Source organism: Mixophyes fleayi, chromosome 3 (assembly GCF_038048845.1).
Source record: "Mixophyes fleayi isolate aMixFle1 chromosome 3, aMixFle1.hap1, whole genome shotgun sequence".
In the NCBI taxonomy this organism is placed as follows: Eukaryota; Metazoa; Chordata; class Amphibia; order Anura; family Limnodynastidae; genus Mixophyes; species Mixophyes fleayi.
In genome coordinates this window covers 277,327,760-277,353,119 of record NC_134404.1, presented here as the reverse complement: position 1 = coordinate 277,353,119, position 25,360 = coordinate 277,327,760, and the positions used below count along the sequence as shown (strand labels likewise).

The 25,360-nt window shown below is 40.4% G+C and overlaps 1 protein-coding gene across 2 annotated transcripts in view; it reads left to right on the top strand.

Annotated features, from left to right (window-relative positions):
- The first annotated feature begins 6,955 nt into the window (after nucleotides 1-6,955).
- Nucleotides 6,956-25,360, top strand: part of EPM2A (EPM2A glucan phosphatase, laforin) — a 78,397-nt gene continuing 59,992 nt past the window's right edge. Inside the window, exons 1-2 of one of the 2 annotated variants that reach the window (XM_075203656.1) lie at nucleotides 6,956-7,046; nucleotides 9,036-9,296. In XM_075203656.1, coding sequence (XP_075059757.1) covers nucleotides 9,041-9,296 — 256 coding nt within the window. In that variant the 5' untranslated portion in view covers nucleotides 6,956-7,046; nucleotides 9,036-9,040. The remainder of the gene's footprint in view (nucleotides 7,047-9,035; nucleotides 9,297-25,360) is intronic. The other variant, XM_075203657.1, reaches the window with a different exon arrangement.

The window sequence follows — 25,360 nt, the reverse complement described above, 5'->3', positions numbered from 1 at the left end:
AATCAGATTCTAGCTTTCATTTATTTAGTGCTTTCTACAAAATGACAGCTAGTATCTGATTGGTTGCTATAGGCAACATCCCCACTTTTTCAAACCCGCAGCTTAGTAAATCTAACCCTTAGTGTGTTTTTATTAGGTTTTCCTTTGAGAGCCTTAAATAATAATTTATTATATCCCACACAGTTGGTGCTCTAGTGTTATTATACTACTGCTGCAGTACTATATGCACGCGTTATGGCTAAGTTCCTTATTAATTGAGTGTATCCATTAGCTCAAGAACTATAGCCCTTTCGGAAAAAAAATACTTTCATTTTTGAATTCAGCTACCATAAAATACCCTAAATTTGTTCAAATATCCTTAGCAACTAATAAAAATGTTTTTGTTGGGTTGTGTAATAATTGGCACTAAATGGTACAACAGCTGAAAAATAAAAAAGGTGCAAGTAGAATTAACAAACCTCTTGCATACCTACTGCAGTTTCAGCCTTGCCTGAGGCAGAAAGAATATATGGAAGCTGCGGAATATTTCTAAAATAATAATTTTCAACATGTCTTTTTCATTGACCATCTGTAAGTCAGAATTAAACCATCAAGGCTTTTGTGTGGTCTGCTGTTTTCTTGAGAACATCTATAGACTTGTGCACATTTGTATTACTCATATGTCCATCCTCTTGACATCAGAAAGACCATGTTTATAATAAACTCTTTGCTGTACAGGTTAATTGTGTTTACAAACTGGTATTATAACATGGAATTTAGGCACATTACATAATAAGTAAGGTTTCACCTCTATAAACCCTTTCAATGAGTATACAACTCAATTGCAGCCATCAGTACGATATGGCTGTTTCCCTACATGTTATTGGTCAGTAACCATTCGATAGATTTACTCCACTAGTTACTGGTGACAACATTACCTTGATCTCAAAGAAATTAATCATATCAAATTTAATGGAAAATGTACATTTTTGTTTTCTGATGTAGTACACTCCATAGCTTAGTTGTATTTTACTGTGTATATCATAATGAATTTATCATTTTGATGTCACACTAATTTGTTGTATTCGAAAACCCCATCGGGTTGTTTTTCTTATGCTGCTTTTCATCAGAGGACCTGGCACAAAGCTTTCTTGCTGTACATCTCAAAGGTATTTCAACTGAGATCTGAATATTTACCCAAGTGCTGAATAAATGTTTATTGCTCAGTTTAATGTGGCAATCAGTGAGCAATTGCTAGTAATTTATTAGCATATATTACCAGTTATGGCTAATAAATGGAAATGAAGTCAGAAATGCTGGGAAATATTAAGGGAGTAAGTTAAACTACACAAGGTGTGGAAAGCAGTACGAAAAAGAGCATTTACTATACTGGTAATAATGCTTGAAATAAACATGCTTGATGGTCGAAATAAAAATTTCAGTATTTACTTAACCTACCTACACCGATTCAATGTTTTTTTTTTTTTATGCATTATTATGTTTTCAAGAGTGTAAAATGGAGAGGATGCAGGAAAAAAGTAAACAATGGGGAAATGGAAATGTATAAGGAGGGTATACATTTCTGATACAATTAACTGACAAACTGTTATGTAACAATGTTTTCTAAATTGCTATACATACAACATGACATGTTAATGTAATACATTTAAGAAAGTTTAATATTATTCATGCGTGGCAACAAAGTTGGTGGGGAAGAAATAGGAGAAATGGGATGGTGGTTACATAGGTGGAGGGGAATCATCACATCTTCCTTTAATTGGTAATAAAGGAATGTTAAGTATTTTTAAAGGCTGTTAGAAGATGTTCTTGCTGCATTTATTGTTGTAATCTCAAAATACGATGTCCACGGAGGTAGTTGTACTATTATGTAACAATGTAATTGCTCAAGTAATAATTTAGTGGGAATCATTTACAAACTGTTAGAATTCTGACCATGCATAAGCAAAAGTGCACTTTTGCCCCTTTCACAGATTATGCATACATTTTTGCAGAGTTTGCTAGGAGGACCATGTTGAATGAAAGAATTCCTTAAGGCACTGGATCCCACACTTTCTCAGTTCAAGGGACCCTTAGGGTCTCTATAATTTTTTCAAGGCACCCCTATGCCAAAATAATTACCAGGCAGTCCCCCGCTCTGCTTACCACTGGCCCTGACCATTGGTATACTTGTGTGATCGCCGCAGCACCCCATGGAGCCGTATGAGGACATATTTTATTAAGGTAATGGGGTGGAGATTGTATATGTTTTCAGCTATTTCTGATTTGTTAATAGTCTTCCAAATCTTTTAGCTGCACTGAATGATAGGATTTCAAATGTCTTAAGAAGTGGCAGTAGTGAGAACTAATTTTAATTGAGTGCTTTTTGCTCACTGTAGGCAAACGTTATAGAGAATGCACATAATAGATGCCCATCAACCTAAAGACATATACAGTATAATTGTCCTCTCATTGTCATTAGTTAAATAATACATAAATGAGGACCTAATGAATATTATTTTAGGAGCAAAAGTTAAAGTAAAGGGAGTCATTCAGATTTGATAGGAGGCAGTTTTTATTTCCTTCTGTTGTTGGCATCTGGATTTTGGTCACAGCAACATAAGACCAATCTCCTTAAAAGAAAAAGGTTTCTGTTTTTATAAGACCCCAGCCTTGGTACCTGTTGTTATTATAAATTTCATAGACACAAAGGGCATGATTCATTAATGCATGCAAAATGACTGTATTGTGTGTTTTGTTTTTAAAGAAAAAAGCAAATAAATAGGGCATCCGCATGTCTGTATTCAACAAGGAGTGTCTGTAAAGATATGTCTGTTGATGAACACAGGTGTAGGTGCTCTAACAAACAAGACAATACACTAGAGGATACCTCAAATACATGTGTGGATATTAAAGACCCAAAAAAATGCACAGAAAAAAAAACTATTCAATTAATGTCACCTGTTATTAATATAGGGCCTGATTCATTAAGGATCTTAAATGAAGAGGTATCTTATTTCAGTCTCCTGGACAAAACCATGTTACAATGTAAGGGGTGCAAACTAGTTTTCTGTTTTGCACATAAGTTAAATACTGACTGTATTTTCATGTAGCACACAAATACTTGATAGCTTATTTGTACACCGAAATTTAAAGTTGATATTTGTGTGTTACATGAAAAAACAGTCAGTATTTAACTTATGTGCAAAACAGAATGCTAATTTGCATCCCATGCATTGTAACATGGTTTTGTCCAGGAGACTGAAATAAGATACCTCTTTATTTAAGATCCTTAATGAATCAGGCCCATAGTCATTAATGACAAAACATAAAAATAATTGAAAAAAAGTATTTTTTTAATTCCCCCCCCCCCCCCCCCATAAAGTACATATTAGGATGTTATTAATGTCTAATGTACATAAAATCGGTACTTACACCTGTAGCTGGTTCAAAAGATTCGGCAGGAAGACACTTGCTTTTGAGACACTCAAAGCTTGAATCGGACGCTGCTGCATGCACTCTAGTTTGGCATGCCCTAACTGTACATTGACTACGTGCATATGACCAGTTCCATTCCTGTTCCGCCCATGAAATCGTAGGCTTTAGTACGGGTCCTTTGCGCTGAAAGATGAATTGGATGTTGCTGCGTTCTCTGGCGTATGGTTTGTTTCTGGGCATGCACAGAGCGATTTTATGCAAAACACAGCACATATCGGCATTATGTGCCTTAATGAATCAGGCCCAAAGATCCAAATTCAAATATCACTATATAATGTATTTACTACAATGACCTTACAATAGGTGACAAGTGAGAGACTCCCTTTACAATAACAGACAGCAACTTGAAGTTAGTGTGACTTATTCAAATATCACCTTGCAGAACCTTGATCTGACCCATTTTGTGATTAATGATAATAGATCAGAGGTGTGCAGTCTGTTGGCCGGGATTGTTTGGGGGTTTCAGAACAATGGCACGTCATTATTTGGGGTCACAGCACTGACTGTATTAAACAGATCACATATTTCAAATCAAAAGCAGACACATTATATTGCACCATGCTTGTGCAGATTGATATGCATAGTTTTTTGTGTGAAAGAGTCACATATGGGCCATATAAACTTGGTCTTTACAAAAGAGAACCTGCATTTGAAACAATCTTTAACCATCACTGCATCCCCAACACTGCTTTGTGTAAGGCAGGTTAATGTGTCTACTCAGTGGTTGAAGTGGGCTGGTATATGGTTTAATGCAGTGGTCGAATTGGGCTGGTATACGGTGATATACCATACCACCACTTGTCCAACTGGCTTAATTGTAAAACTATCAAAGTCCATTCACTTACAATTTCCATACCACGACTTCTAAATTTCCATACTGCCACTTCTTAATTTCCACTTCAACCACTGTACCTACTAATAAAACCTTACACTAAATTCAGTATGCAGTGGGCATAATCTTGTCACACACCTGAAAGCCACACTTATTTGGCTACCAAATTTTTGACAGCTGCAATACTAAGTTGCTACATTGCATAAACTTCAATGAAATTATGCCACTTGTGGGCTGCTTTGATGGGCAGAAATGCAGGTGAGACAGATCAACCACATGAAGTATGTTATGTGAAAACAGAACTTAGTCTCAGCTCAAAGGTAGTGATATGGGCCTGCTGCCAATTTAAAAAGAATGGGTCTGATTCATTAAGGAACTTAAGCAAACATTTGAGTAAGTTTTCTTTTTTAAGTTTTCAAAACAAAACCATGTTGCAATGCTAGGAGTGCAAATTAGTGTATTATTTTGCAGATAAGTTAAATACTGGCAGTTTTTTCACTGTTTTTGACAGTGAATGAGTGCATCAATCTGCAGTCTGTAGTGAGAAACAACTAGCTTAGTAATGTACAAGGTATGTCTATTAAATAACGAGACAGTCATTCCACCTAATAAACAAAGCAGTCAGAACCGTTTATAACTGCATAGGTAGCAACCTTGAACCTGCATGACAAGCTGCAACACTCTATGACATTCAGTTGATTGTGAGTCACCATTTAGTTTGGTTGTGTTTTCTGTAGAGTGCAGAAAAAATGCAATGCAAAAGTTTAAAAATTGAACAACGTGTCTTTGAAATTTTTAGTAAAATTGCACAAAACACTAACAGAATATTTTCAAATGCTTACTACGGCCTATGGGAATTATCATCATCATTTATTTATATAGCGCCACTGATTCCGCAGCGCTGTACAGAGAACTCATTCACATCAGTCCCTGCCCCATTATCTTTTATTATCATCATTTATATTATGTACTATAACGTACTCTATTAGCACATCTGTCTTATATTTGGTTTAATTTTACTGTCAGAACAACATATTGTTCATAGAAGATGGAAACACTGCACTGCGCATGGTGTAATAAATACATAGATGTACATACCCTAGTAGTACAAACAAAAGTATAAACTCTAGAACAGGGGTGTCCAACCTTTTAACTTCCCTGGGCCACATTGGACGACGACGAGTTGGTTTGGGCCGCACATAAAATACACTAACACTAACGATAGCTGATCATCCAAAAAAACCATAGAAAACATAGTTAACATATTAAACTTACTTGGAAATGAAGTTAGTAAGAGTTAGGAAACCTGTTGCAGAATCATGATTAAAGCAGTGGTCCCATTACCAGCTACAATTTAACTTATCTGCATCTGTCCCTTAGTGGGGTTCGGGGAATTAAATGCCAAAAACTTTTTTCTCCTCTCTTTCTGCACCCATGAATCATCTTTTTTATTGACTAGTTTGAAATGGTCACCGATATAGGTAGCATCAGGAGGACTAATAGAAATCTACAGAGATTTAAAGATAGGGTGACGGGAAAAATGGCCCATGGAGCAGCCTCCGATGAGGGTAACAGTGGGTGATATTTTCACCCTACTCAGCACTGCACATTTAAAATGGTTTAAAATATTAAAAACACAATTATCTCTTAATATTTATATTAGATACATACAGAGAACACAGCTAGTTCATAATTGCATGGTGCAGAAAGTCCAAATTAAGAGTAACAACAATAAGATACTGAATAATCTTTCACTGCTGCTGATAGTTCGCGCGGGTGACTCCTCTGTGCTGCGCTACGCAATGGATGTCGGGTGTGATGACGACATGACCGCAAAGTAAGTATTTACTTTTTTTTTCAGTGCTGCCCCCTTGCCACAACCAAAACTCCTGCTGGGCCACATTTACTGGCATGCTGGGCCACGGGTTGGACAACCATGCTCTAGAACATGGTGTGCAACAGATTATTTGCAGTTGTCTACAAATACGTTATACATTTATCTATTTCCTATGGCACTACTATCTTTAAAAAGTTACTTTTGGTAGTCAATTCCACACACACTGTAACGATAGCCCTTTCGATATCTATTTGTGTTGTAATCACTTAAAATAAACATTCTGTAAAAGCAGCAACCCCATGAGGTTGTAAACATTGGCTTTCAGTCGCTGCCATGAACGGCTGATTATATTTTAGAAAATAGAAAATAATAAATGACTGCTGTGTAACTGGAAGACACCATTGGTAGAGATCAATATCTTGCTTACAGATGAGCCACTTCGTGACTCTCAATTACTGACATGCGTCTGATTCTCCAATAACAGAGCGTGTTGTTTAGTGTTGTTGAGTGCAGTATGACATAATGAATAGATGATTATACTCAATATGAACCAAAAACACGTCATTCTGCACGCGGTAATAAAACATCAACCTCTACAAAGCATCATGTATAATAATTTTAAAGGGTAAAACACGGAAACCCAAAGTTTGTAAAACTAATACAGCATTTCTGGTTACGAGATTTATCACATTTACAACACCTAATGCGTGCCTTTCTTTGCTAAGAAAATATCATGGCTTTAAATATCAGCTGCGCCTCAAGCCTCCTCCTTCACTTTACCAACAGCAACTAGATCTCTAATCCACAAACCATAGGGGGAGGGACTAACACTCAGCTCCGTACTTCTGTTTCCCAGCGCTGCAAATAGAGGGTTTGTCCTCAAGGCCTGAGCTCCATAGAAAGGTACAGGAACGGTCCCAGATATTTGACTCGCCCTCAATCTTATAAACCCAATAATATTAGTGTAATCGTATTTAAAGAGGACCAGTCAGTATTGTGTTGACGCTTTTCATATAGTGATCTGTCTGGTACGAGTAAAACATTGCAGGTCTTTCTATGTTTCCTTGGCCGTGGAGACAGCACAGAAAGCAGAGGGCATGTAATGAAATAAGCCGAGACTCGACTTGAAATTCGGATCGGCTGCATAACGTGTTATGTCTGCTTCCAGGCATCATTCTTCACGTGGATCCTCAGCAGTTTACGGCTATTGTATTTGTTATTATTATTAATGAAAAATGACAGTAGATCAAGTTGATAAAGTGTAAATTGTTTTGTATGCTGCTCTTTAATACTGCTTTTTAATTAACATGGATAAATTCACATATCTCACAATAATGAGAGTGGCTTCAAATGGCTAAACACACAAAATAAATAAATTCCAAGCTGCTAGTCCTTTAAATCACTTCTGTGCTTTTCCATCTGTATCAAACGACAAAGTTCAAGAGAGCACAAATATATAACATACTTGCCAACATTGGCAATTGGTGCTTCGGGGACGTGTTAGGGGCAGGGCCCGGTGGGGCACGTCAATTGGCCACATCTCCTTAACAACATCAGTCAATTTTTTGAACCAGTTACAGCAGGGGATGGGGCCGCGATGGCACGCAATTCGCGTCATAAGCCTCGCCATCTTACTATTGAGATCTTTGGGAATCGAGAGGTTTGCCTGCTCTTACAGGAGTGTGGGAGGACTCCCAGAAATTCGGAAGTCTCCCGGACATTCTGGGAGAGTAGGCAACTATGATATATAATAAAAGCTAAAATTAATTTTCTTTTTCACTTCACTGAATCTAGCTATGTTGTAGATGTACACATATTGGACTTGATATCCCTGAAGTATTTGTATGATTGACCTAAGTGTGTGAAAGTTACAGAATGAAATGCTATATTTCAAAAGGGGTTATTTCATACTTCTTAATTTTGGAAACGTTTGTGTAGTGAAATTGTTTTAATGTAAATAACAAGTACAGCAATACTCTCAACTGTCCTGATTTAGGCGGGTCACTCCCATTTTGAGGGGACTTTCCATCACCCTTATAGCACGTTTGTTCTGACTCAAGAGGGGTCATTCAGCACTGTGCGAGGAGTCTCTGGAACATTCACGGAGGTGGCCTAACGCGTCTAACAAGCTTAGCACAACCCAATGTACTGTGGTCATACCTCCACTGGCCAAAGGAGGTCAATGATGAAAGGTATGAGTACAGTTGTAAATACCTCTCAACTTTCTGGGTTTAGGCGAAACAGTGCCAGTTTCAAGGGCCGTTCTGCCGGTCAGGACATTTAATCCAACTCCAGGGCAGTTGGGAGGATCCTGCAATGTTTTGGAGAAGTAGTCATGTTCCCTTCTAATGCATGTGTACACTGCCCAATTAGGAGCACTAACAAGTTGGGCAGGGGGCATCTGCCCCCTGGGCCGGTTCTATGGAGGACTACCTTGGGCTGGGTGACTGGGCCATATGCATTTTTTTCCTTAATAATGTCCTTATTAGGCTGCTGAGTCGAATCTTGCACTCCAAGCTAATTTGTGACACATGGAGTCACTCTCTGACCATTACTCCAAGGTTTCTGTAAGGAACCTTGCAACAGAGTTTAGCTGTCTCTGGTCCCACCTAAAGCTCAGCCGAAGTGACCATGCAGTTTCAATTTAACACCCAATCTGTCTGCAGGCCTTGTTTCTCAAGGTCTACAACAGTTGCTGTGAAGAACTGCAATTTTTCTGTTGGGTTTTAGATCACTTTTCTTCTTAAAGCACTTATAAAGAAAACTTAATAGTTTCATCTGATCTGACATCCAGGAAAGTTTAGATACAATTCATTCTAACAACCTAAAAATTATAATGGTACAATAAAGTAACATTGTTTGTTTATAAAAATAAATCCTAATCTATTGCAGTGGACATGCAGCAGATGTTATTCCGGTTTGGTGTAGTCATCACTCTGAGTAACACAGACACTGAACTCCTGGTTCTTGGATCACGAGAAGAGATGGGGGCCTGGGACACCCGACTTGCTGTTGCAATGAAACCCACTCGCTGTCCTTTATCCACAACTGAACCATCTCTATGGGTGGGGGAGGTACTACTGGAAGAACCATATACTGACAACTTTTGGTTCAAGTTTATCAAAAAAGAAGTTGGAGTCTTAATCTGGGAAGGTACAGGGTAGAAAGCTGCTATAAATTGTGATTCTAATTATGGCTCACTTGGATTACTAGTCTAAATTGAAATGTAAAATACTGGCTACCAGATATCAATGTTTACTAATGGTTCTTAAAAGATATATCTTTAATCTTTTTTTTTTTTTTTAGAAATCTTCTCATTTAAATCATTTTGCTAATGACATGAATTCCACATGAAAAATACTGTATTTACTTTTTTGTCATTTTCAAAATTTATGTTCAAAATGAGAGGTTTGCACATTTTTTTGTGTTTTAGGGCAGGGTGTAGAGTCTTGGAATTATGAAATTATGTTGACACAATTTAGTTTGCCTCTGTTTTATTGGTAGTTGTGTATCAGTAAATATTTATTTATTTTTTTCCACCTGTGCAGCTACTTGATTGACTTGTTTGTATTTCAGAATGTGCAAAGAGCAAATAACTATGTTTGTTTGTTTGCTCCTTCGAATTGAGGGGAAGTGTATGCTTAAAGGTGTTGTCGATCTGGCCCAAGAGTTGAAAGAAACGCAGACTCCCACATTTGATATATTTGTGGGACAATTTTGACAACCATTTTAATAAGTTGTCATATTTTCTAATTTTGCCATATATACGTTGTATTGTTGTAAAAATACCCTACTGCTTCAGAAGTGATAGGATGCCTCGGGGGACTGCCCCATTTATCATGATGACAGTTGGTGTAGAATGGTGCTCATTACTTTGAAACGTTTTCTGCTATATCAGAAAGAAGATTAAGAGATAAGACTTTGTCAGCTTTTAGCTATCTTGAAACCTGTACCATATACCCCAACAGCAGTGTAGCAGTAGTGGTCGGTGCATTCACAGCACGGTGGCTTAGTGGTTAGCTCTTCTGCCTCACAGCACTGGGGTCATGAGTTCGATTCCCAACCATGGCCTTATCTGTGTGGAGTTTGCATGTTCTCCCCGTGTTTGCGTGGGTTTCCTCCGGGTGCTCCGGTTTCCTCCCACTCTCCAAAAACATACTGGTAGGTGAATTGACTGCTACTAAAATTGCCCGTAGTCTCTCTCTGTCTCCAATGGGGCAGGGACTGATGTGAATGATTTCTCTGTACAGCGCTGCGGAATTAGTGGCGCTATGTAAATAAATAGATGATGATGATGATGAGACAGGGCATTGAGCTCCTGGGGGCCATCCTTATTGCACTGTGTTTATGTTGGAGATGCTTCTTAAATACTACATGAAGAGCTTTTTTTGAAGTATTAATCAGTGACAATGGGCCTGATTCATTAAGGAAAGTTAAGCAAAAAATTGTGTAAGTTTTCTTACTCAAGTTTTCTGGACACAACCATGTTACAAAGCAAGGGCTTCAAATTAGTTTATTATTTTGCACTTAAGGAAAATACTGTTTGTTTTTTCATGTAGCACACATATACTTGATAGCTTTTTTTGTACATTTAAATTTAAAGTTGATCTAGGACATGCCCTACCCCAAATATAAATCTGCCATCAAATTTTAAATGTACCTCCCTCTCCAATGCAACATGGTTTTGCCTTACTTACTTACTTTTGCTTAACTTTCCTTAATGAATCGGGCCCATCTTCACAAAGTTCTTCCTTCAGAATGAAGTCTGATTGTTATGTGGGAGTCTTTCAAACCACCTGTATATAAAATATAAAGAATAGCTGCCATCTTCGATCTTCATTTTTAGCATTGAAGTAGTATTTAAACTGGCTTTTCTATTGTAGTAGTCTTTGAACTGGTTTCTCTTTCTATTGCATTACAATTTGTATATGTGACAACATGGGCCTTGTATGAATGACCTTCTTAGTGGTTTACAAATTGATTGCAGTTTCACTTATCATCAGTAACCTGCCATCGCTGACCACTCCTGCTGTGGCCCAATAGCCAAACCAGCCACTCGCAAAATGTAAGTATCAACAATGCGCCAACATGGTCCATTGCTTCTTTGGGGTGTGTGCAACTGCTGCAGCACCTCTTTGTGGCTAGTGTAGCTGAATGCTGCTGACTGCCTACTTAGGATCAGGACTGCTTGGTAGCATTAACAACGTTTCCTCATGGTGTTGGGCTAAATATAGGACAGTCATTGGATGGATTAGAGTATTAGCTCTTATCTTATCTGTGGATCACAGGAATATAGCAGGTCTAGGTGCCTCAAAGGAGCAAGCGGGATCTTTAGTAGTAATGATGTTTATTTGCTTTGAGACAACTTTTTTAACAGCTTTTACATACTCAACACTCACTTAACGGTGTTTCACAGGTTAGATTTTTTGGGGTGAACAGATGATAATTGCTTCATTAGATGTCCATAACCCACTTTGAAAGTGTTACGTCTTCTTTTTTGTTTTTGTTTAGCAGCTGGTTGTGTAGTAGAATCCGGCTTAATGAGGTTGAGTGCTAAGGTTATAATTAACACTGTTTGGCACGCGGTGTCACCAAGAACTGTCTAATATATTAATGTATAATAAATATTCTTTCAGCTTTGCATGTGTCCACCACTGGACTATGCTTCCCATTTTAGTGGTGCCTACATGCTTTCAGCTCATGTTGGTGACAATATACTTTAAATTCCTGTTAATTTACTGAATAAGGTAAGTTTAAAACCATACTGAAGAGATTACTACCCTTAATGATCATGTTACAGTAAATTGGGCATACCTGCACATCTCCTGCTTTTGATCCTACATCTTTTTTTCAAACAAAATCCTTAATGGATGGGAAAGACTGAGATTTCAACACTCTTTCTAGACAATGGAGGTAATTTACGATATAAACGTTCAGTACATAAGGCCAGCAAATGGCAATGTAAAGTCATGAATCAGTATTTGCAGGCTGCTGCCCCTCCATATAAGAAACTGGCCTCCATAGGTACAGGTTGAGCCTTATCGTACATGAGATCTGCAAAAAATAGATTTGGCTTTACAGGTCAACATATTTAAATCAGTTGGTTGGGCTAGATATTGCATATATTTAAAAGTCTGCCAGATTTTAAATGATGCCACAGTTTTTTCAAATACAAGAGGACTGAAAAATCCACAGCTGTATTTTAAGTAGAGAAATGTGCAGCTAGACACAAGTATTTGTATACCCATGCCGTAAAATGCCTAAAGTAAATACAGTAGATTTATCATATGAAATAAAAGCAGCCCATACTTTCATGAGTTATACCAAAAAGAGAGTGAAATGTGCAGTAATTTATAAGAACATCTGAAACGAGTGTGGGGGTAGAGTTGGGAAATCTTATAAGTGTTTCATTGCATTGAGATACTCGGTCCAAATACTTTAACTTATTTTATACTGAAACGAGCAAAGAAATAGCATCACACGATAAGGACATTTTTTGTAAATCTATTTATTTATTTTTTTCCACCTGTGCAGCTACTTGATTGACTTGTTTGTATTTCAGAATGTGCAAAGAGCAAATAACTATGTTTGTTTGTTTGCTCCTTCGAATTGAGGGGAAGTGTATGCTTAAAGGTGTTGTCGATCTGGCCCAAGAGTTGAAAGAAACGCAGACTCCCACATTTGATATATTTGTGGGACAATTTTGACAACCATTTTAATAAGTTGTCATATTTTCTAATTTTGCCATATATACGTTGTATTGTTGTAAAAATACCCTACTGCTTCAGAAGTGATAGGATGCCTCGGGGGACTGCCCCATTTATCATGATGACAGTTGGTGTAGAATGGTGCTCATTACTTTGAAACTTTTTCTGCTATATCAGAAAGAAGATTAAGAGATAAGACTTTGTCAGCTTTTAGCTATCTTGAAACCTGTACCATATACCCCAACAGCAGTGTAGCAGTAGTGGTCGGTGCATTCACAGCACGGTGGCTTAGTGGTTAGCTCTTCTGCCTCACAGCACTGGGGTCATGAGTTCGATTCCCAACCATGGCCTTATCTGTGTGGAGTTTGCATGTTCTCCCCGTGTTTGCGTGGGTTTCCTCCGGGTGCTCCGGTTTCCTCCCACTCTCCAAAAACATACTGGTAGGTGAATTGACTGCTATTAAAATTGCCCGTAGTCTCTCTCTGTCTCCAATGGGGCAGGGACTGATGTGAATGAGTTCTCTGTACAGCGCTGCGGAATTAGTGACGCTATGTAAATAAATAGATGATGATGATGATGATGAGACAGGGCATTGAGCTCCTGGGGGCCATCCTTATTGCACTGTGTTTATGTTGGAGATGCTTCTTAAATACTACATGAAGAGCTTTTTTTGAAGTATTAATCAGTGACAATGGGCCTGATTCATTAAGGAAAGTTAAGCAAAAAATTGTGTAAGTTTTCTTACGCAAGTTTTCTGGACACAACCATGTTACAAAGCAAGGGCTTCAAATTAGTTTATTATTTTGCACTTAAGGAAAATACTGTTTGTTTTTTCATGTAGCACACACATACTTGATAGCTTTCTTTGTACATTTAAATTTAAAGTTGATCTAGGACATGCCCTACCCCAAATATAAATCTGCCATCAAATTTTAAATGTACCTCCCTCTCCAATGCAACATGATTTTGCCTTACTCACTTACTTTTGCTTAACTTTCCTTAATGAATCGGGCCCATCTTCACAAAGTTCTTCCTTCAGAATGAAGTCTGATTGTTATGTAGGAGTCTTTCAAACCACCTGTATATAAAATATAAAGAATAGCTGCCATCTTCGATCTTCATTTTTAGCATTGAAGTAGTATTTGAACTGGCTTCTCTATTGTAGTAGTCTTTAAACTGGTTTCTCTTTCTATTGCATTACAATTTGTATATGTGACAACATGGGCCTTGTATGAATGACCTTCTTAGTGGTTTACAAATTGATTGCAGTTTCACTTCTCATCAGTAACCCACCATCGCTGACCACTCCTGCTGTGGCCCTATAGCCAAACCAGCCACTCGCAAAATGTAAGTATCAACAATGCGCCAACATGATCCATAGAAGTTGAAGGAGAATAGTCACCAACAGGTTCCTGGAACGGATTGCTTCTTTGGGGTGTGTGCAACTGCTGCAGCACCTCTTTGTGGCTAGTGTAGCTGAATGCTGCTGACTGCCTATTTAGGATCAGGACTGCTTGGTAGCATTAACAACGTTTCCTCATGGTGTTGGGCTAAATATAGGACAGTCATTGGATGGATTAGAGTATTAGCTCTTATCTTATCTGTGGATCACAGGAATATAGCAGGTCTAGGTGCCTCAAAGGAGCAAGCGGGATCTTTAGTAGTAATGATGTTTATTTGCTTTGAGACAACTTTTTTTAACAGCTTTTACATACTCAACACTCACTTAACGGTGTTTAACAGGTTAGATTTTTTGGGGTGAACAGATGATAATTGCTTCATTATATGTCCATAACCCACTTTGAAAGTGTTACGTCTTCTTTTTTGTTTTTGTTTAGCAGCTGGTTGTGTAGTAGAATCCGGCTTAATGAGGTTGAGTGCTAAGGTTATAATTAACACTGTTTGGCACGCGGTGTCACCAAAAACTGTCTAATATATTTATGTATAATAAATATTCTTTCAGCTTTGCATGTGTCCACCACTGGACTATGCTTCCCATTTTAGTGGTGCCTACATGCTTTCAGCTCATGTTGGTGACAATATACTTTAAATTCCTGTTAATTTACTGAATAAGGTAAGTTTAAAACCATACTGAAGAGATTACTACCCTTAATGATCATGTTACAGTAAATTGGGCATACCTGCACATCTCCTGCTTTTGATCCTACATCTTTTTTCAAACAAAATCCTTAATGGATGGGAAAGACTGAGATTTCAACACTCTTTCTAGACAATGGAGGTAATTTACGATATAAACGTTCAGTACATAAGGCCAGCAAATGGCAATGTAAAGTCATGAATCAGTATTTGCAGGCTGCTGCCCCTCCATATAAGAAACTGGCCTCCATAGGTACAGGTTGAGCCTTATCGTACATAAGATCTGCAAAAAATAGATTTGGCTTTACAGGTCAACATATTTAAATCAGTTGGTTGGGCTAGATATTGCATATATTTAAAAGTCTGCCAGATTTTAAATGATGCCACAGTTTTTTCAAATACAAGAGGACTGAAAAATCCACAGCTGTATTTTAAGTAGAGAAATGTGCAGCTAGACACAAGTATTTGTATACCCATGCCGTAAAATGCCTAAAGTAAATACAGTAGATTTATCATATGAAATAAAAGCAGCCCATACTTTCATGAGTTATACCAAAAAGAGGGTGAAATGTGCAGTAATTTATAAGAACATCTGAAACGAGGGTGGGGGTAGAGTTGGGAAATCTTATAAGTGTTTCATTGCATTGAGATACTCGGTCCAAATACTATAACTTATTTTATACTGAAACGAGCAAAGAAATAGCATCACACGATAAGGACATTTTTTGTAAATCTATTTATTTTGTGTTTCTGAAAGTCAGTATATATGTTTTCAATTTTTGGCATTTTAGTGTGATTCATCAAGTTGCATGATTTTTACAGTTTAATTTACTTAAATAGAAGCTATTTTAGCAAATGACATGTTTGATGTATCACCCTCTCGATCTTTATTGCCTATTACATCAGTTGTTCTGTACTTATCATGAATCATAGTGCTGCATTATTGTGGGATGCTTGTTCCCACAGGCTCTCAAAAACTCGAACATTAGCTGTATAAATGTACAAGTAATTTAACAAATGCAGTCAGGAAATGTAACATACACAGCACAGTCATTAAAATGTACTCTAAACAGACATTTTTTATTTTTGTCACTTGATATACTATACTTTGGTGTTGCAAAAGTAAGAGGAAAAGTAAAAGTATTTTTCAACGAGTAATATGATTGATTCAGGCTGGTAAGTCTGGACTCTATACCACTAATAAAGTTATTCAAAGTTACAATAAGGTAAAATTAATTTGCTTAATTTTATGAGTAATTAAAAACATCTTTAGATCAAGGTCACAGTAGTTGCAGACCACTTGGGTTTTGCAAAATCCTTTGATATAGCGCAATATTATAAATTACTGTGAAAATGAATAAACATAGTTTTAGAGGAGACCACTAGATGAACAGAGGGGTGAAGACAAAGGGAGAGACAGGCTGTAGAGTTTTTGCAGATATTTTGGCCATGACACTATCATCAGAGCTCGGTTTTGGTGGCTGTGATACATTTGTTCAACAGCTACATGATTGTCATTTATATGGTCAACACCATAATATAGGGTGGGAAAGTAGACAATAATGACATTGATGGTATTGTTAGGTCGAGAATTTGAATGTAGAGAGGATTATTAGGTTGACAATTGAAATGTAGACAGTATTATTAGGTTGACAATTTGAACACGAATCACTAAAAATATGTTTACAATGCTCTCTTTGACACATAAAGTTTGTAAGTACAATCACAAGAGGGTGTGGTGAAGGCAGAAGATATCACAGTATCGGAAGATTTTTTACATAAGGCGCACATAGATTTTTTTGTCTAGTTAATGCAGGGCCACCATCAGGGGGGTACGGCCAGTACTGCTTTGAGGGGCCCGGACAGACCTCTCCATCTGTCCGGGCTCCCTGGACTGTCCGGGTCTCTCAATCTGAATGACTGTGCTAGTCCTTCTTTTCCGCGATGCTGCAGCCGCGCCTCCCAGGCTCTGATAGGCTGGGAGCGTGGTGCAGTGACGTCATCATTGCGCGCAGCGCTCCCAGTGTATCAGTGACCGGGAGCTGCAGCATCACGGAGGAGAAGGTAAGTTAATTAGGTATTCATTTTAATAGGAGAGGGGGCCATTAACTGTGCCTGGGGGGAGAGGGGGCCATTAACTGTGCCTGGGGGGGGCATTAACTGTGCCTGGGGGGAGGGGGATATTAACTGTGCCTGGGAGGGGCAGGGGGACATTAACTGTGGAGGTGGGAGGACATTTACTGTGAATGCGGGGGGGGGCATTTACTTTATGGGAGGGGAACATTTACTTTGATGAGGGAGTGGGGGGAATGTACTGTGATGAGGGATAGGGGGCACATTTACTTATTCTGCCCATCTCTGGTATGTACACCAGAGATGGATCTCTTACCCCTTCTGCCTTTAGGCCCAAAGCAGCGCTTTCACTGTATGCTGGCATACAGTGGAAGCGCATGTTTTCCCTCAATTCATGTAAATATTTATTTTGTGTTTTCATCTTCAACCCATCTCTGGTATGCAGAGATCTGTCTCATACCCCTCCTTTGTGCCCCACCTACCTTTAGGACCAAGACAGCGCATGTTTGTACTCAATTCATATAAATATTTGTTTCGCTTTGCCAACTTTCCAGCTAAACATGGCAAAATGTGGCCCATACCCTTCCAGCTGACATATATAGTGGAGTTGTTATTACTTGTAAAATATATATTTTGTTGTTGTTTTTAATAGCTTCAGTTTATATTTTAATAAAAACATTTTTGTTTAAAATCAGACTATTTCTTTCACCAACCTTCATTGTCCATGTAGAACTTGTACGATAGCCTCACAGGTCTCAGGTATGATCAAAACCAGAGCTTGCAGTGAAATTGCTGTGCTGTATTTGAGATCAACAAGTGTCCTTCCTATGGCCAAAAATCGTAGCAACCAGTCTCTGCTCTGCAGATATGGGTCAACTTAAATGGGTTTTTTCCTTCTGGATGAGTGTGGTGAAGCTGTAGCAGCTCTTGGAATGTGGGATCATTTATCCGCAGGAAATTCCTGAAGTCATCTGGATTGTTTTCCTTTATCTCCTGTCGCAGGGGCATATGTGAAAAGAGACTCTCTTCTTGTTATGACTGCCTTTGTTTTGTATCTGGCAGCAGTACCTATAATCCATCAGAGGTGCTGCTGTCCTGCTCCTAAACTCTGCAATATGCCTGAAGGAGTTAATCTTATTGTCTGATGCTAATTAGAACTGCACCTGTTGCACTGCTTTAAGTACCTGCCTCTAGCTGTGCTCTGTGCAGTTCATCCGTTTGTTCCTGGCTGCTGCTAACCTGCTCCTGTGCTATTTGGTGCATACCTGCTGGACTGAACTTCTGTGTATGACCCCTGCCTGTATCTTGGACCTTGCCTGTTTGCCTGAGACCCCGAATCATTTGCCTGTACCTTGGACCACGCTGTTTTGCCTGTTGCTCTGACCTTTTGGACAGACTTCTGGACCTCGCTAATTTGCTTGATCTCTGCCTGGAGATTTGGATTTGTTTGTCTGATCACTGCTTGATCCCTGGACTCTGTCTGCTTTCCTGGACAGCCTTGTGCCTTCTGGGCTGGGGTAAACTTATTATACTTGTTCCTGCCATTTTACTATACAGTCTCTTTTGGAACCTGTTAACCGTGGATTTGAGTTATCTTTGTTAATATATTTACCTGAATAAAGACACTTTGCCTTACACTTCCGTTGCTCTTCATGAATGCACTGGGATTCATAACACTTCTGGAACCACTCCTTGGTCCAACAAGTCTGATTCTTTCTTCTTCTTTCCCTCTGGGTCTGTGTTTGCAGTGTTCTTGCCATATCGAAAAGCAAAAAAACCACAAGCTTTTTTTGTGGCCATTATTTTAAGATAAATCGTATTAATTGTGCAGTTGTGAACGGAGTTGATGAACATATTCTATACACAAAGCTGTACAATTGAATGAATGGTGATGATGTTTTTCCTTTTCCTGTTTCTTTCTTTGTGAGTGTTGTGTGCACTGAGGTTCAGCCTTTTATTTACATTTATGTAGCATATTGCTGTTGGATGGCCATATATATGTACAGTGTGTATGGAGTTACAATCTTTTGACGGTCAAAAATCACAGCTCGGACGCTAAATTGTGTAATAATCGTTTGAAATGTCTCTAGTGTGTACACATGAATCAGCATGCTGATCGGGACTTCAGACATAATAATCGCTAACGATATTGCATCGTTAGAAATTTTCTGTAGTGTGTACCCAGTCTTAGAATCTAAAGTTTGCAGAGGTATCTGGGAGTATTGTGCATATCTAAGTTGCTATGGGGCAGATGGAATTTACTATAGACAAAAGTTATGCATTTGGGTTGCAGAATTATTAAAAACATACTTGTTGATTGGAAACTAAGAAAATGAATAAAGACTCTTGCCACATTTAAATACTTGCTGCTGCTGTTTTTGTGGATATAAAATAAAATGAGTGTAAAAGGAGAGAGCTTTCAGCATAACTAGTTGTAATATAATGTGAGTTTTAATGTTTTTCTTCAGGAGATTCACATATATGGTGGCATGGGTCTGCTTCTATGCATCCCAGGGTGGATAGTTCTTATGAATCAAAATATTCATGGCATTCTGTTTTTCTTATCCTAAAGGCAATTTCCACTTTCTAATAAGTGTTTTTAAAATTAACCCCCTGCTGGGATGCGCAGAGTTAATAAGATGAAGGTGTTCACCAGGGACCCCAGCAAGGAGGTATGATCTTAGCTGCTTCATCCCCGCAGGTCATGGTTCTCCGAGTGGGTACCAAGTGAGACCAGTTGTAGATAACGAATCTAGAAGCAAGCAGTTACCGTTAGTGAGGATATACTGGTGGTAGCGGAAGGAGTAAAGAAGATGAGCACCATACCAAAGAGATGAGTTGCAGGTAAGAAGCTTCAAAGCTAGATACCTGGCGGTAGGCATAATCTGCAGAAACAGGTAGATGTCTAGGTAAGCTGGGATGTTTGGAAGCTGGATATCAGGCAGCAGTGACAAGTAGTTGTGGGACCATAATTAGTCAGCTGATAGCTATAGGGCAGAAGACATAAAACACAGGTCATGCGCAGACATGAATCGAAGATGGTTGCCGCCACAGTCAAACAGCGGAGTTTCGTGCCAGCGATTATATTTAGTGGTGACTTGCAAATGGTATTAAAGGGAAAGGATACCTTTTTGCAGATGATACAAAAATATGCAACAGGATAGACACACCAAGAGGGGTAAAACAAATGATTGATGATCTAGGTAGATTAAAAGAATAGTCAAGAGAGTGGCAACTAAAGTTTAATGCCAAAAAATACAAAATCACACAGTTGGGTCTCAAAAACCCAAAGGCTAAATACAGTAGAATATTGGTTGGAAGAGGTAGTGGAATTAGTGGTCTAGCGGTAAGAAGTTACAGGAAAAAAAAGCACAGGGGTGAGTTTTTTTTTTCAGAGGCGTAATATTGAGAAAACACCACTCCTACTCCTACAGTCAAGGCGTGAACCTCCACAATGAAAGGCAAGGTGGGATCCAGTTGTTTGAGAATAGGAGCTGTGGAAAAGGAATTCAAAAGCTTTAATAGCCTCCGAAGACCAAACTTTGTTCTCAGCCCTTTTCCGGGTAAATGCTACTATGGGCGCCACTAAGGTAGAATAACCTTTGATAAGCTGTCTGTAATAGTTGGAAAAACTAAGAAAACGTTGTATAGTTTTGATTCTGGAGGGGAGTGGCCAATCCAAGATGGCACAGACTTTTGCAGAATTCATTTGTAGACCGCAGCCTAAGACTATGTATCCCAAAAAGGTTGTGTGACTGGTCTCAAAGGAAAATTTTTCGAGCTTACAGTATAACTGATTTCTTCGTAGTCTGGAAAGAACTTCAGCCTCTTAGTGACGATGAGTAGGCAAGTCCCGGGAAAAGAGAAGAATGTCGTCCAGGTATACCACGTTTCAGAAGTATAAAAGGACTGCGAAGATTTCATTGATGAAACCGCTGGAGCATTACAGAGACCAAAATGAATGACGAGATATTTGTAGTGACCGTCACTGGTGTTAAAAGCAGTTTTCCATTCGTCACCTGTACGAATGCAAATTAGCTTGTATGCTCCTCTGTTCTTTTTCTCCACAAAGAAAAATCCAGCGCCGGAAGGGGAGGTAGAGGGCCAAGTAAAACCAGGTTTGAGGTTTTCTTGAACATACTCCGCCATAGATTGTGTTTCAGGAATGGACAATGAGTATACATGCCCTCTAGGAGAAATTTTACCTGGCAGGAGGTCAATGTGGCAGTCCCAAACTCGGTGAGGAGGCAGGGTCTCAGAGCGGCCTTTATGAGAAGGAGACATAAAGAAGCGGCAATAATATCTTGGAAGTCTCTGTCATAGATGATACAGCTCGTAGAGATTTAATTTGTACAACACAGTGGGATTGGCAGAGAGAACTCCAGGCTAATACCTGAAAGGTGGCCCAATCAGTATGAGGGAAATGCTGTTAAAGCCAGGGAAGGCCCAAGATTACCAAGCTCGTGATCCGGGGAAGGATGAGAAAGGAAATCGGCTCGTGGTGCAGAGCTCCCACTTGGAGTGTAAGGGGTTGGGTCCGGAGATGGATGATTTCATTAGCAAGTCGACTACCATCAATTGCCATGATGACAATAGGTTGAGGGAGAGCTTTGTTGGGTAGAGACAGATGCTTCACCAGGGTGGCCGAAATAAAATTTCCTGCTGCTCCGGAATACAAGAGAGCAGAAGGGTTAGCTGGACTGGAGGGTCCCACAATGGTGATAGGGATAGAGCAAGTGGACGCCTTAAGTGAACACAGAGAGGATTTCGATGTCCCCAGCCTGACCTCGGAACAGGGTCGGGCGTTTCCCTGACGTTCAGGACAGGAGGCAATGAGATGCCTGGACTCGGCACAGTACATACAACGGTTGTTAGAAATTCTTTGTTGCCTTTCTTCGGGGATATTCGAGATCGGAAAATTTGCATGGCTTCCTCTGTGGGAACCGGAGGTTGGAACCGTGGTGCCAGTCTGACCACCGGGCGCCGAGAAGCGTCTTTCTCCGATGACCTTTCCTGGAAGCGGGTATCCACTCAATGACAGAGAGAGATTAAGGCATCTAATGTGGAAGGTAACTCTTGAGAGGTGAGCACGTCTTTTATTCTTTCTGAGATACCTTGCCAGAAAGCAGCAATGAGAACCTCATTGTTCCAGCGAAGTTCTGAGGAATTGTTTTACATACTGGGAGACTGACTGGGCACCTTTGCGAAGTCAAAAGATACTTGAAGTGGCAGAAGACGCACGACCCGAAGATTTAGACTCAAAGATTTTCTGGAATGTAAAGATTAATTCAACACTAACGCAGAGCATGGGGTCATCCCGCTCCCAGAGTGGAGATGCCAAGGCCAACATCTGGCCTGAGAGGAGAGAAATGATGTAGGCGATCTTGAAATGGTTGAAGGGTAAATTCTGTGGGAGTAGCTCAAACTGGATTGAGCATTGATTAGGGAACCCTCGGCAAGTTTTCGGATCCCATCAAATTTCTGTGGTGGAGGTAGTCTTAGAGTTGAGACAGCTGTTGCCAAAGCAGGAGCGAGAGGTTCGGGGCTGCTGCAGCAGCCAGAGGGGCTACTTGGAGAAAGACGAAACGAACTTCCAGAGCTTGCAAACACTGAAGGAGTTAGATCTGGGTAGCCTCTTGATGCTCGAGCCCACTCTCAACATGGTGCAACATGTCTTTAGTGGTAACTTCTCTGTTGGGATCCATATTGGCCAAATCTTACAGTCACAGGATGAGGTTCTGGGAACTTCCTGAAAAGTTGCTCAAGTTCGAGCTACCCTCCTAGAGGCGCGTAGCCTAACGGAGAGGGAGAATTTCACCAGTGACTCCCTGTGATGATCTGCTTCCGGACTCTGTTGTTACCCTGCAGTACCTGTGAAACACCAGAGCTGTGTTAGAAACTCCCTAGCCAGCACAATAAAACTCGGAGTCTACTCTGAAAGCCTGGTGTTCGCTGGAGCCCCTAGTGGTGGGGACAGACTTGGCTGCAGGCTGACAGAGGGTCGAGAATAGTATACCGGCTAAGGAGAACCCAGGGATGGAGTGATTGGCGAACAGCAGCGTGGGGTTCAGGCAGAGTAGATGCCGGCAGCAGACAGCGTAATGTACAGAGTAAACCAAGGTTAGAGGTCACAAGCACATGTTCGGAATCCAGGGACAGGCGAAAGGTCAGGGGCACTGGCGGAGGAGCAGAATCCGGTATTCAGGCAAATGGTCAGGGTCAGAAGCGTAGGTTCAAGGTCCAGAAACAAGCAAGGGTCATACACGGGAAGTCTATAATAGGTTCTACACCAAGCACAGAGAGAACAAGCAGGCAGCAGAACTGTAAACTGGACGCTATAACCGGCAGTGAGGCCCAGTCCTCACTGCTTTAAATAGTACAGATGGCCAATCAGGACACAGACCAGAATGTGTCCTCAGCTGCAGAATGATGAACATGCAGAGCCTGCAGCCAATGGGAATAGCAGAGTGCCAGCAGTAACCAAGTTTACTAATCAGCCTTGATTGGCTGACTAAACCCAGCCTTGAACGGCTGGCCCTGAAATCACCTGTGCGCACGCGCCCGGCTGTCTGACAGCTGGCCAGGCGCGGCGCTAGAAGCTCCCCAGCGTCCCGGTTGTTGCCCAGTCAAACGGGACGAAGCTACAGGAAGTGACATCCCGGTCGTCATAGTGACGGCCGGGACGCCCGGAGGAATACAGACAGTACCCCCCCCTTGAGGAGGGGTCAAGGAACCCCGACATCCAGGCTTAGTAGGAAATTTTTTAAAGAATTCCTTCATTAACCTCTCAGCATGGAGACACCTCTGTGGTATCCAACATCTCTCTTCTGGGCCGTAACCCTTCCAGTGGACTAGGAATTGAACTTGGCCATGAACCTTCCTTGAGTCAAGGATTCTTTTGACGATGTATTCGTGGTCTCCATTCACAATCAAAGGCCGGAGCCTGTTAGAGGAAGGCTGACTGAATTTGCTGGGAGCAGCAGCTTTCTTTAGAAGAGAACAATGGAATGTAGAGGGTATTTTTAAAGAAGGTGGTAGATTAAGCCTGAATGCTACTGTATTAATCCGTTCTACAATGGTAAATGGTCCAATGTATCGGGACCCAACTTCTTGCAGGGTTGTCTTAATTTGATGTTGCGTGTGGACAACCAGACTCAATCCCCCACCTTCAATGAACATGGAGCACGATGGCGGTCAGCAAAGGCTTTGGATTTTTGGGAGGCTTGACCTAGTGTGGAGTGCACCCTTTTCCAAACAGACCTCAACCTGGCAGTAAAAGCAGGTGTTCCGGAATCACCACTGGGAACAGTAGAAGCAAACATATTAGATTTTGGGTGAACCCCGAGGTTACAGAAGAATGGGGATGTGTGTGTAGCGGAATGGCAAGAATTGTTATCGGCGAATTCCGCCCAGGGCAACAGAGATGACCAATTATCATGAGACTTGGAGACATAGATACGTAAGAACTGTTCCAAGGACTGGTTGGTTCTCTCCGTCTGACCATTCGACTGAGGGTGATAAGCCGAGGACAGACTGATACTGATTCCAATGGAATTACAAAAAGATCTCCAAAATTGTGCAATAAACTGGGACCCTCGATCCGAGACGATGTCTTCTGGAAGACCGTGGAGACGAAAGACGTGTAAGGAACAAGGTGGCCAAGGTCCTGGCATCAGGTAGTTTGGGTAAGGAAATGAAATGCGCCATCTTACTGAATCGGTCCACGACTACCCAAATGGTGTTATGACCCGCGGATACTGGAAGGTCAACAATAAAATCCATGGAAAGATGGGTCCAAGGCCTGCTGGGAGTAGGCAAGGGTAACAGTAGACCAGGAGGACGGGTTCTAGCAGATTTATTCTGGGCACATTCAGGGCAAGCACGGACGTAAGCCTCCACGTCAGCAAATAAAGTGGGCCACCAAAGCCAACGGGAAAGAATTTCAACGGTCTTACGAATTCCAGGATGACCCATTGTGACTTTACATGAGGACGGATTACCTTAAGTGAATCGGAACAAATAATTTGTTCGCAGGAGTCTGAACTGGAGCAATTTTCTGGAACTGTCTAATAGTGGCTCCCAGATCCTGGGTTAGTCCAAGATGAATAGAGGTCAAGGGGACAATAGGCAGCGGGTCAGGAGGCTGAGAATGACGTGCCATAAAACTTCGAGACAAAGAATCGGCTTTAGTGTTTTTCGATCCTGGGTGAAATGTGATGATGAACCTAAATCTGGTGAAGAACAGGGCCCAGCGGGCCTGCCTGGGATTCAGAGTTTTTGCGGTCTGAATATATTGGAGATTTTTATGGTCAGTGAAGATAGTAATAGCATGTGCAGCTC